Source organism: Oncorhynchus mykiss, chromosome 21 (genome assembly GCF_013265735.2).
Source record: "Oncorhynchus mykiss isolate Arlee chromosome 21, USDA_OmykA_1.1, whole genome shotgun sequence".
Lineage (NCBI taxonomy): Eukaryota > Metazoa > Chordata > Actinopteri > Salmoniformes > Salmonidae > Oncorhynchus > Oncorhynchus mykiss.
This window is the reverse complement of record NC_048585.1, coordinates 48,477,132-48,491,046: the sequence shown is the minus strand read 5'-3', so window position 1 is coordinate 48,491,046 and position 13,915 is coordinate 48,477,132. Positions and strand designations below refer to the sequence as shown.

The 13,915-nt window shown below is 42.6% G+C and overlaps 1 protein-coding gene across 4 annotated transcripts in view; it reads left to right on the top strand.

The window, feature by feature from the left end:
* LOC110500612 (Kv channel-interacting protein 4) overlaps positions 1–13,915 on the top strand; it is a 232,830-nt gene that overhangs the window by 162,418 nt on the left and 56,497 nt on the right. The window contains exon 1 of one of the 4 annotated variants that reach the window (XM_021578064.2): positions 9,645–10,160. The exons of the other annotated variants lie outside the window; for them this stretch is intronic. Within the exon in view, the coding sequence (XP_021433739.2) occupies positions 10,049–10,160 (112 nt within the window). The 5' untranslated portion in view covers positions 9,645–10,048. Of the gene's footprint in view, positions 1–9,644; positions 10,161–13,915 lie in introns of those variants that run through there. 4 annotated transcript variants of the gene reach the window in all.

Sequence of the window (13,915 nt, the reverse complement as noted above, 5' to 3'; positions counted from 1 at the left end):
TGATCTAAACTTTCACTTTGAGCTCCTGCATTTCAAACCGTGCGTAGAGCTTTTGAATTTCTCCTTGAGGTATCTTTCAGAAGTAGTAAGTCTCTGCAAGGTCATCCCTTTACAACAGGTCAAACTGGCTTTTGAAGCTGACTCTTAATGGCTTTGTTTAATGGCGTTGGCTCCACATTTAAAATAACCCTTTTAGAACAGGTCATGGGCCATATCGGACTTAGAAAAATATATATATATATATTGCCACCTACTGTATCTCACATCTTTAAAATCATTAATCCTGTCTTCTTCACATTCCGGCAAACTAGGGGTTGTTATAATATTTCATTTGCCGTCTTGCTTGTGCTCATAATTTTGCCATCACCACTTAAAAAGCTATTCATAAATGTCAGAGATGGTACTATCAAGCCATGTCCGTGTATCTTGTCATAAGCAATATCAATATACAGTAATGTACGGATCTGTTGTTTACATGATGATTAATGATCAGGAGGGGGTAATTCATTGACTTTGTAACCATTGGCTCTCCCAATGTTGGAAATGTCTGGTGTATGCTGGTATGTAGCAGATGACATGCACAGCATGTTGTATGCAGCTAAGTGCTTCACCTCTGGCTGTTGTAATTAGTTTTCAACCCCCCTTCCCCCCCAAAATGTGAGTTGAATGTGTAATTTCAACACTTTTACCATCACAAGAACTATCTGCAAAATGTCCATCCTCTTCAGCGGTGAACCCTAGCTTTAGCACAGTGTTTATTGATGAATGTGCTTTAAAATGATTTTTGAGTTTGAGTGTTTTTCACATTTATTTCCCTGCGCACCAGTCCTTTTCTCATAACAGCGGAAATCAGTAATCTAACGTCTAACTTCTATAGTAGCTATCGCCTTAATAAAAAACGATCTACAGACGGCCATTGTGTAGTCACTGTGTATTTCTCTTGGACGCTCAACGAGATACTCAATGTGATCTTTTTTCCCCCCCGCTTGTCTGCTGCCAAAGATATCGGATCCATTTTGCAAATCGGCACAGTTGGCCCCTGATAACACTCTGCCGGCATCAACCGCTTTACCACAAGGGATTTCTTCACACAATTAACTGAATTATACGAGGAGGAAATATATAGTGGTAGAACATTATTAAAACCAAACAGATAAGGGCCTCCCAAGGACTACAAGCGATCTAAGGCATTGCAGTACTTAAGGCGTCACTACAGTCCCAGGCTGTGTCACAGCCGGCCGTGACCGGGAGACCCATTGTCTCATCGTCGTCAGGGGAGGGTTTGGCCGGCCAGGATTTCCTTGTCCCATCGCGCTCTATTGAGTTCTTGTGGCAGGCCGGGTGACTTTGGTCGCCAATTGGACGGTGTTTCCTCCAACACATTGGTGCAGCTGGCTTCCGTGTTAAGATGCTTGTTTCGGAGGATGCATGGCTCTCGACTTTCGCCTCTCCTAAGTCAGTAGGGGAGTTGCAGCGATGGGACAAGACTGTAACTACCAATTTGTATATTACGAAATTGGGGAGAAAAAGGGGTAAAAAAAATAATAATATAGATATTCCCTTTGGGGATTGCTGCATCTCTGGCGATGCAGCTTCGAGGCAAGTAACACTGAAACATGCATGAGAGCATCAGCTGTTGCGGACGACTGTGTGATCACGCTCTCCGTAGCCGACGTGAGTAAGACCTTTAAACAGGTCAACATACACACTCCTGAACAGGTAACCAATGGTTACCCGGACTATTTGCATTGTGTGCCCCCAACCCCTCTTTTACGCTGCTGGTACTCTCTGTTTATCCTATATGCATAGTCACTTTAACTATACATTCATGTACATTCTACCTAAATTGGCCCGACCAACCAGTGCTCCCGCTCATTGGCTAACCGGGCTATCTGCATTGTGTCCCACCATCCGCCAACCCCTCTTTTTTTTACGCTTCTGCTACTCTGTTCATCATATGCACAGTCACTTTAACGATACCTACATGTACATACTACCTCAATAAGCCTGACTAACAGGTGTCTGTATATAGCCTTGCTACTCTTTTTTCAAATGTCTTTCTACTGTTGTTTTAATTATTTACTTACACACACACACACACACACACACATACCTTTTTTTGGCACCATTGGTTAGAGCCTGTAAATAAGCATTTCACTGTAAGGTTTACGCCTGTTGTATTCGGCACACGTGACAAAGAAACTTTGATTTGATTTTGATTTGATATGAAATTATACAAGAATGAAGGTTCATGTTTACTTCTGATATTAATTCTCGATTCAACCCAATTAGATTCAATAATCTGATAGGATTGATTACAATATGACCGGTAATTAAAATCAGGACACTTTATATTGGCCCTACTGTAGGCCTAAATGTTTTTGGAAATGATGAAATCAAATGACCTGCCGATCCCTGGGCTGGACGTAGTACCCACCGTTTGTAGACACTTCTTGGCGTCTGCATCATATCCATGTTAGACATCTGCACAGCATTACCCAACCATTCATACCCGACCGTTATGCATGCCTTCTTGAAAGCAGCTAGCCGTTTAGATCTTAACCACAAAAACCCCTGGAGACTCTGAAGAGTTTTACAGAGATCAACATCATCAACACAACCAGTGGGTATTTTCTTCCTCGACATTCTCAGCAAACAGATCCATAATACATTACTTTTAGTGATGGGGAGGGATCGATAGTTACATATCAGGGTATTTTGACAATATCACAATATTATTTTTGCTCCAGTTGGCTATACCTGCATTTTCCTTCATAGCTTGTTCTCTATCTTCATTTTAAATCGGGAGCCAATTTGTTTTCAGCACTTTTCAGAACCATGCTGCCTGCTTTTGACTTAGAAGGATGGTGGGATAACGGGTCAGAGTGCGTGCCGCCATTGACCTGTTTAGTTTGAGTTGTACTGTGTTGAGTCAGTCATCAAGCAGTGTTACTCACCCATTGTGATTGGAGGAAAAGCTTTGGAGGCCGTACATATTTGTCTAAAATGTTTGTGGCGCTTGAACTGATCAATTTGACTTTTGTGGCGCTCTCCTCCATCACTGTACGTTGTCTTTTTCTAAAGGCTCTTGGTAGGCTATGTATGTGCTTGTCATCAGCAGAAAATCGATGCTTTGACGTTTTTAGAGACCATACCTCATTGACAGTTGGTCAATAGGACAAACCATGAACATTGACAACCTTTTGCTTCGGACTCTACCCCTGACTTGAACCAAGGACACTTAGATTGAACACAGATGACACGCATTATACCTTTCCTATTTCTTCGCCATGTTCATGATCCCTTCAAGCGATAATTGCCTGAAGGGATTTCCTCTCAGCAACCAGGATTTGCCCACCAAATCCCGTGTTTGGACAGACTGTTGCGGGCGTTCACTCGCTATGTCCACTTTCCGCGCTGTTTTTCAGCCACCTCGTATCTAATTCTTCAGCAACACTTTTTGTGGTACCTTGCCTCTGAAGGACGGTAGCCTAGTCTATACTGTAAATCAGAAGGACAAAGCTAGTCCTTCACGTGAAGAGCTTGCCCTCTGTCTTCCATGCAGGATGTCCACAGTAAGGCTTTTGGAACATGTTAACACCCAGGATAAGACGGATGGAACAGAGGTCAACGTTATCTGCAGCAGCATGCTGTCCTGACTTCAAAACCCTGGCTTTTGTGTGACTGTCCACCTGCAGACAATGCCATTGACTGGCCATTCACTGCCTTTCCAGCTGGGTGTACAACTGATTGGACCCATTGTCCACCTGTATCTGTCAATAGAGCCATGAGGGTTAACAGCCAATAGCAACTCACTGTGTAAATGGCTCAATCAATATCATACCAGTATGTGATGCATGCTATCATTTTAGCTATAGCAGGCTACGTGTTAATTTTGTATCGATACACATAGATAAAATATGGCTAAGATGGCATGAAGGGAGTTGAGCACTAACATGTGATTGAGCAAGCCCAGGGCACCCTGTCAACTTGGGTGTTGTGAAAATAAATCACTGTCACTCGTTTGAGATGAACAATTCTCACAAAAAGCCCTGGGGCTCGATGGCAATAAAAATTAAAGGGGCATATGTAACCCATTAGAGTGAGCGATAAGCCTATTGTCAGACCTAAGGGATCTCGTGCCCTTTTGATGTAGGCATGCGGCATCTGTAGATGTTTACTTGTGTGCATGTGACATTCTCCTTTGTGTGTCTGCGTGTGTGTCTGCAAGATCCAAAGAGGCCACGAAGAAATGTCTCTGCATCGTAAGAGTCCCTCCACCATTCATTGTGATTGCAGCTCCACTACAGGTAGCCTCGGTTCATAGCTTCTAATTGCCATCTCCTTCACAAGCGATGCCTCTGTAAATATGATGGGCTCATTTTAACGTGCTCCCAGAAAACAACCTAAACACCAAAGCCGTATTGCATGCCTGAGCAGACCGCTTCAGGTTTTCGCTAATCTGAGAACACGCAGAATAACTAGTTTTTGCCTGTCCGCCGATCGTCATCGTTTTGATTGATGATGGCTCCTGTCTCCTCTTGGTCCTGTAGATTCGCGGCAGCTCAATGTCTACTCTGGGCTACCTGGCTAGTAGCTAGGTATGCATGGTGGGAAACTAATAAACAAGGAATGGGGTTACATGTTCAACAACAGAAAATGTCATTAATTTCTCCCCAGTGGTGTTCATGTGTGTGTGATTTATCATTCTGGAATCATCTTTGTCTTGGGTTTTGGCATTAAAACCTCAGTTACTCTAAACATTAAAGTTCTGCTGCAAAGACATTTGCCCATTGACAAAGACAATCCCACTGGGGTATGGTGCTTATTCATCGATTGCTGCCTTTCCATGATGCTACTTAATGATTGAATTCTGTCGTTGCTATTGCCTGTGCAAAAGGAGCTCCAGCTTCCAGACAGACACACACTGTTGATGTAGTGGACTTTGACTTCTTCCTCCGTGGCCCGGCCTCCAGACTCCTGGTGATAACATCCCCAACAGCGAATATGGCAGGCCAGGCAGGCTGGAGGGCAGCGAGACAAAGCCATGAGAGAGAAAATATTTAATCTGTTCCAAAAATCAAACTCCCAGCCGGCCTGGCCTGCCATGTAAGACAGAGCAACAAAAGCCTCGGGTTTGTCAGTGGCACATCGTGCTCCATCATAAGGAATCAGTCTCAGAATGGAGACTGATTCCTCGTTGCGGCCGAATGACATTTTCTGACACTGGCACCTCTGGACACGTCGGCAGACAGATGTTTTCGGAAAATGGGAACTCTATGGGGACTTGCACTGTTTGATTCTATTCCCACAAAAAAAAGGTTTGACCAGATTCACACACATTGCCTGTTCTGCCAGTTGATCATGCCTTCCTTTGGAAAAACAATCAATCAAACATACATACAGTATCTATTTTATGTTCATCTGTAACTATGATGTATGAAGAACACTCTCTCTCTTCCCATTGGTGTCTGTCTGCCCTCATGTCTTCAATTGTTAATCACTACGGTTACAGCATCCGTATGCACTGGAGAGGTTATGATTGGTCCATTGGCCCCATGTTTTATTCACCATCCATCTATCTCCATTCTGGGGCTGTAACCTCCACTGAGAAGATCTTGAAGAAATCTGTCTCTCCCCAGCGGTTCAGTGAATTGACACCATGGGCGACTAGAGATGTGTGCTGGTGACTGAATGACTCACTCCTCCATTGTCCTGTGGGATGATATGATTCTACCTTTACTGATGTGCTGCCAGACTTCATGTGCTGACATCAGGGGTGTGAGTTTGGTAATGTTGGTGTAGGCTATATCAGTCTATATCGTGGGTGTGCGAATATATGCGTAGGTCTACATACACCAACATTTTTAGGTAATTGTAGATGGCTATGCACATGCAGCTTATGTTGCAGACTCGTAATACACACATTATCTCATTTCGTGACTTTATCCTGGTTGTCTTCTCCTTCAGCTTTGGTGGAGCCCTGTAGTGGCCTGGAGGTTAAGACGTTGGATGTTACGCAACTACAAAAACAATCATGGTGGTTGTTTTGAAAAACTCAAATGTTGGTCTTACCCTATCACATTATTTCAAAGGAGGATGCGTATCATCCTGTAGGCGTGTAATCTACTATTCAATTTGCAGTGCAATATTGCTTTTCTTTTGTTCTCGTTGATGTTAGCTTGAAATTTTGCCGTCAGTAAAAAAAACACAACATTCCCATCTCCAGTGAGAACCCAGCTATGTTGAACTTTGGTAGCGAGCTACATACTGCATTTTACACCTGTAACACAGATTACCCTTCATATGTCCTTAGTATCTCTCCTGCAATAACACACATCTGATCTTTGAGATCCCTTCCTCCCAGGGGCCTTTTAGAGTGATATTTAGTGACATAGCACTGTGAATGAGACGCTTACCAATAAACGATCACAAGGCCAGAGGCCATTTTCATGAAATACAGTATGTTGGTGAATTTTAAAAAAAAAATTTATTGCACTATGCTAAATTATTCATGCGAGGAGAAGATGAACATATTGTTTTCATTTGTCCTTGAATTTACATTCTGTGTAAGAGCTGTGTAAACTTGAGCAAAATGTAAATGAAAATGGGCATCAATGTTTCTTTATGGGGGACTTGCGGTACCAGATGTAACGAAGGTGTTATCAGTCAAGCTGTTATCCACAAAATGAAAGGAAAGGAGGGCTCAGTGGGTGGATGGAGAACAGCTCAGAAGAATTCATAAACCAGTCGGTGGTATTATGAACAGTTCTTTTAGCAGACCGGTAGGTGGTGGTATGATCACTGGCTTTTAGCTTCTCGAGTTAGTGCACACCCCTTCCCTCAGTCCCATTTGTTATGATAGGGCAATCAATTAGCATTTTATGCTTTTTGGCACAGGTTCCAGATTCAAATGAAGTCTCCTTCCAAGCTACAGTTCAGTTAGACAGGGGCTTAAACCATTAACGCTAGAGTCCTCAATTCAAATCAAATGTTATTTGTCACGTGCGCTGAATACAACAGACCTTACAGTGAAATGTTTACTTACAAGCCCTTAACCAACAGTGCAGTTTTAAGAAGAATAAGTGTTAAGTAAAAAAATAGATAAGTAAAAAAAATAAAAAAATAATCATCAAAAATAATCATCAAGAGCAGCAGTAAATATAACAGTAGCGAGGCTATATACAGGGGGTACTGGTACAGAGTCAATGTGTGGGGGCATCTGTTAGTCGAGGTAATTGAGGTAATATGTACATGTAGGTAGAGTTAAAGTGACTATGCATAGATAATAAACAGAGTAGCAGCAGCGTAAAAGAGGAGAAGGGGGGGGGACAATGCAAATATTCTGGTTAGCCATTTGATTAGCTGTTCAGGAGTCTTATGGCTTGGGGGGTAGAAGCTGGAAGCCCTTTGGACCTAGACTTGTCTCTACGGTACCGCTTGCCGTGCGGTAACAAAGTGATACCCCGTCTCTGTTTTGGTAAAAAAGCTGTGGGATGGGCCAGGAGAAATGTAACGAATCTCAAATTCATAGACAAAGCTATGGATGCAAGGACTGACCATCCAGGAGATCAACATTATAGTTTAAACCATGTGTTGATGCTATACAGTGTTTGTTAATGTTTACATTGTTTATAAACATTGGAGTGAAACAAGTTTATATGTTGGGTTCTGATGGGTTACGACAGTTGAACCAAGCTCACGAGGCATTTATAAGTTATGTCATTCATTTATAAGTCCCAAAATGCATGTAGCAACTAAGGATTCTAGCTTTGTGTTACAATTAAGCACCGAAATGGAAGCTGCTATTAGTATGTAGATTGAAGTTTCCACTTTCCTAATTGACTGACTATTTTAATCTGTGTTGTTGTTGTCCCTGTAGCTTTCCATCGCCCTTTCAAATGGACTCTTTCTCATTATTACCATGTGATGTGATCAATTCATGCTCCCATGGGAAACAATGTATTTATTAGGCCCGGGACAATAACAGCATCACAATATTTTTTCATGGCAAAAATGTAAACACAAACTGTTTGTGTGCTATAGATTGGCAAATAAATTAATGTGACTCTGGATGACAACATAATGATGTTTGTTTCCAACATTAGGGCTGTTTACCTAATGAGTATTGCGGTACTGATTTCGTTCCAGCCCTAGTATTTATGTAAATATACAACTGTCCCAGTAGCCAATAGTTGTGCTCCAACCCAATTTAGACCACTACCCCCAGAATGTTGCCTACTTTTCTTCATGTAATAATGCCAGAAAACTGTACTATGTGTTCATATGACTCACTAGCCTAGTGTCCATTGCGGATTGACCTGATTTGTTGATTATCCCTTTTGGGGTAATTTAATATTTACACTCAGTGTAGAAAAAATTAGGAACACCGCCCTAATATTGAGATGCATTCCACTTTGCCCTCAGAGCAGCCTCGATTTGGCGGGGCATGGACTCTACAAGGTGTTAAAAGTGTTCCACAGGGATGCTGGCCCATGTTGACTCTAATGAATCCCACAGTTGTGTCAAGTTGGCTGGATGTCCTTTGGGCGATGGACCATTCTTCATACACACGGGAAACTGTGTGCCTTTGAGTGTGAAAAACCCAGCAGCGTTGCAGTTCTTGACACACTTAAACAAGTGTGCCTGGCACCTACTACCATACCTTGTTCAAAGGCACTTACATATTTTGTCTTGCCCAGTCATCTTCTGAAAGGCACACATACACAATCCATATCTCTATTGTCTCAAGTCTTTAAAATCCTTCTTTAACCTGTCTCCTCCCCTTCATTTATACTGATTGAAATGGATTTAATATGTGGCATCGATAAGGGATCATAGCTTTCACCTGGTCAGTCTATGTCATGGAAAGAGCAGGTGTCCCTAATGTTTTGTACACTCAGTTTGAGTACGCAGTGTGTGAGACTGTAACCTTTAGTACCACTGAAAAATAGGGGTAGGGTGGTAGAGAATCAAATGACCATAAATGTAATAAGAAACCTTAGGTGCTGGCTTAAGACCCGTAGCAACCACTACAGTATGTCCGGTCAGAACAAGGATGAGGCGGATGTCCAGGTTAAGGGGAGTTTAATTGAAGAATATGTCCACATTCACACACACACATCTGACCACTCATGGTTCAGATAACTGAGAATCATGTCCAGTGAGAACTGACATAAACTATGTGGTCGTTTAGATGCACAATTAAACATCAGACATACATGTACAGGGATTCAGTCCACAGGAGGAAAAGTTCTGCAGGAGGAAAAACTGTGGAAGTGCTCATCAGCATGGGGAAAGCACGTTTCTGACCACACAGCGTGCTGGGGTCAGACACTAACTGAAACTGAAGTCCCGGGAATCAAGGCAACTGATGTGGTTGAAGGAGATGTGGTTATAAGTATTTGGCGTGACCTTGACCAATAAGACACTAACAAAAGTGGGGGACCTCTGAATAGGAGACTAAGCTGCCCGACCAGAACTAACCATAAAGGATGGCTAGAATCAGCTGACTGAAGCTGGCCGTTTGGACTGAAGCTGGCCATTTTAACATCCACAGCTCCTCTCTCTACCTCCCTCCCTCTTGCTCTTTTATTCCCTCCCTCCTCTGCCTCTTTCCCGTCTCAGAGAGCGCTACTGTCAGAGGGAACATAGTTAATTCTCTCCTCATCCGTAGCGCTCACATACACTAATCTCCCTTGACAGAGAGAGATACATAGACAAAGAGAGTGAAAGAGAATAAGGCACACTTTAAACACTTCAGGAGCCACGTTATGTTTTTGGCACCATAACACCATTCTCTTACTTCTTAGCAACTCTGTGGGACATTTCCTGTATGCCTCTAGCAGACTTTCTGGGACTCTAAGGCAGACGTCTTCTCATCCACCGTTCAGCTTCCATCCCACCCTGTCTGGATTTGGGGAGTGAGCAGGCGTGTGGGTAGGTGCGACGGAGGTGGAGAGGGCGCGGGGGAACTGGAGCACAGGGGACGCAGATCCCGAGCGCGAGGAGGCTGGGTCGGGGGCCGGAGCTGGGGCATGGTGGAGGCATGCTGAACGCGTTGTGGGAGACTGAGGGGCTGCAGGCGGTGGGAATCGTGGTGCTGGTGTGTGCCTCGCTCAAGCTGCTGCATCTGCTGGGACTCATCAACTTCTCAGAGGGTAAGAGATGAACAGAAACAGAGATAGAAAGGAGAGCGAGACTGAGAGATGGAGAGCGAAGAGCGAGCGAGGGGCTGGGAATAGTTTGGGGGAGTTTGAATTGTAGTATATCCAAGAGTGATCTGTCCATTGGTGGTTCTCCTAACTTGATTATACTCTGTTGTAATTTGCTTGGATAAGTTCCTATATGTAACATGTTTTGTACTGTATTTATAGTATATTGCTTTGGAAACATTGTCACTCCTTTCTTGCAAATAAGGCTTGAATTTGGAGTTGTGTCTTAGAGGGCAATTTGTGAAACTGAGAAAAGGAATGGCAATACAGCACAGAGAGAGAGACGGGGTCAACTACTGTGTTAATTGAGGAGTTTCGGGAAATGACTGAGGGATCCAGAACTCAGAAAGATGAGCTGTGTACATGAAGGGAGCATTAAGCGACACTGCATCAAAGGTAGCCGGGGAAGCTATGGGTGCTGGAGGCTTAGGCAACTGAGAGACATTAAATAATTGCCAATTGTGCTTTATATTGGCCTACAGGCCAAGTTAGATTTGTGCCACTTTAAGTCGTTCAGCATTTTAGGTTTCTTAACCCAGCGTTTCTCATCTCTAGTCCTAGAGTAGGGGAGAGTGAGGTAAAGTTGAGCCAAATGGTTATTTGAGCCACCCCTTGTTTCTAAGAAACCATACACAAAATGTATAATTATTATTATTTTTTAAATTGTATTTTAATTTTAATTTTTACCCCTTTTTCTCCCTAATTTCATGGTATCCAATTGTTTTTAGTAGCTACTATCTTGTCTCATCGCTACAACTCCCGTACGGGCTCGGGAGAGACGAAGGTTGAAAGTCATGCGTCCTCCGATACACCACCCAACCAGCCGCACTGCTTCTTAACACAGCGCGCATCCAACCCGGAAGCCAGCCGCACCAATGTGTCGGAGGAAACACCGTGCACCTGGCAACCTTGGTTAGCGTGCACTGCGCCCAGCCCGCCACAGGAGTCGCTGGTGCGCGATGAGATAAGGACATCCCTACCGACCAAGCCCTCCCTAACCCGGATGACGCTAGGCCAATTGTGCGTCGCCCCACGGACCTCACGGTCGCGGCCGGTTACGACAGAGCCTGGGCGCGAACCCAGAGTCTCTGATGGCACAGCTGGCTCAAAATGTATAATTTGACCAAAGTTTTAGGAAGAGTCATCATTTCATGGAGTCTGAAGGAAGAAACCAGATTAATGTATTGTGTTAGAGGTTTTATGATACTTGTATCTAAACCGAAGTAGATACTTTTAAGATGGTTTTATATATCAGTTCAGAGGTCTCTATACACCTCAATATGAGGTCCTAAACCTAGCATGAAAGTGCATCCTTGTAGCTGTGTGGGCTAATATAGTCTAAATGTTTGCCTTTGGGTAAATTGAGCCAATGGCTATGGGGTAAGTTTAGCCAAAGGCAAGTTGAGTGTAATTGAAGGCATTATTGCTGGGATATGAGGTAACAACAGGGCCTGGCCTATGTTAAAAGTGTTTTTAAAAAGTGCAAGTTGTTTGTTAGGTGTAAAGCCTGTGTTAAAATATGCTTAGAGTGATTAAAAAGGCAAAAAAGTGATTTGTGATTGTGTTGAATTTTGTTTGGGAAATAAAGACAGTTAGTGGTAATATTTGAGACCTATATATATACACACACACACACACACACACACACACACACACACACACACACACACACACACACACACACATATATATGTATATATATATATATATATGTATGTATGTATATATGTATGTATATATATATATATATATATATATATATATATATATATATATATATATATGTGTGTGTACATATATAGGTCTCAAATGCCATTGATTAATCAATATTAATTGTGGTCATATGCAAACATGCTTTCGGTATCACACTGTTATTCTCAAGGTTTGATCTTGTGTTTTTCCTATGCGGTTCAACAAGCAAGTTCAAGTGTATCTAATAATGGACACTAAATTAGGCTGATATACTGTATGTTAAATCTTTAGTCCTTTACTTTGAAAGACAATTGTCCTAATTTTCAATACCAGCAGCGGTCATTGTATTGATCTATTGCCATGGAGGTTGGATTAAGATATCAACCTCCACAGCGTGTGGTAGAAACCTGCTTAGACCAGATGATGTGGTCACTATCCCATAGATCAGATGATCATGACAATTATCATGACCAACTAGCCTCTTCTAGAATGGAAGGATAGGCTGTTCAGGTAGTCTTCCAGATGTCTGATAATAATAATAATAATCATTTGATTTTTTTAACCTTTTTAACCAGGCAAGTCGGAATTAATCAAAATAATTTGGTAATCAAAGGTCGACTAGAAAAATGTACATTTTCTTTTAAAAACATTACTGGAATATTCATCTTTGAGTTCTTGATCAAGGTACAGTTATATAAAGAACACTTACCCAATCTCATTGAACAATCAATCTCTTTCTATTCTTAGTAAAAGATACAGAAATGCACTCGTCCTTCCTCTTTTGCAACCATAGCCTGAAATTGATTAAACTAACTGAACATGTACTTGGTTCTCATTATGCTCGGGGTGTGCTCTGAGGTTCTCATTGCTGTCAATTACAGTACCCCATAGGACCCTCCGGTATGCCACAGTCCAGTACTATTACTGTATGCCTCCATCTGCTATCCACAGATAAAACCTTCTAGATTATATTCCCATTCACAGCTGACTATACTGGCCCTTGTGTACAGTACAACCCAGGGAGTGTTCGGTTAGCACGCTTGGATCACTTCTGAGAAATATCTCTGCAAAACACACTATTTGTCCCATTTCATTTCAATGTTCTGGTAACATCACATGATCCACACTAGAAAGCACGCTTTCTATTTCTAGTTATCATTTTCTAGTTTGTGGTTGGCTGAACTATATTGTCCTAAGGGATGAGACACAGTTTAAGGAACTTCGGCACAGTAGATCACCTGCTAGGTGTCTCGACAAAATGGCGCCGGAAGAAATGGCAGCGGTTTTACGGGCGCCCAACCAATTGTGTTATTATGTGGGTTTTTTCGCGTTATTTGTAACTTGTTTTGTACATAATGTTTCTGCAACCGTATCATACGGCAAAAAAGAGCTTCTGGATATCAGGACAGCGATCACTCACCTCGGATTAAGACAAATATTTTTTCTTCAAGAAGCACAAGACATTCTCCAAACACCCGACAGTGCCATCATCCCCGTTATTTGCAAGAGGAGGCGACGCAGGTACAGAGGACAAAGAGCCAGATGCCTGGTCAGGACCCGGAAAAGGCGAATGGGAAAGCTGCCATTACCGTCAATACTACTCGCCAACGTGCAGTCATTGGACAATAAACTAGACTAGGTTCGCTCACAAATATCCTACCAACGGGACATCAAAAACTGTAATATCCTATGTTTCACGGAATCGTGGCTGAACGACGACATGGATATTCAGCTAGCGGGATACACGCTGCACCGGCAAGATAGAACAGAACACTCCAGTAAGACGAGGGGGTGGGGGGTCTGTGCATATTTGTAAACAGTAGCTGGTGCACAAAATCTAAGGAAGTCTCTAGATTTTGCTCGCCTGAAGTAGATTATATTGTGATAAATTGCATGCCACACTACTTGCCTAGTGAGATTTCAGCTATACTTTACGTGGCTGTTTATTTACCACCACAGACAGATGCTGGCACTAAGATCGCACTCAGGCAGCTGTATAAGGAAATAAG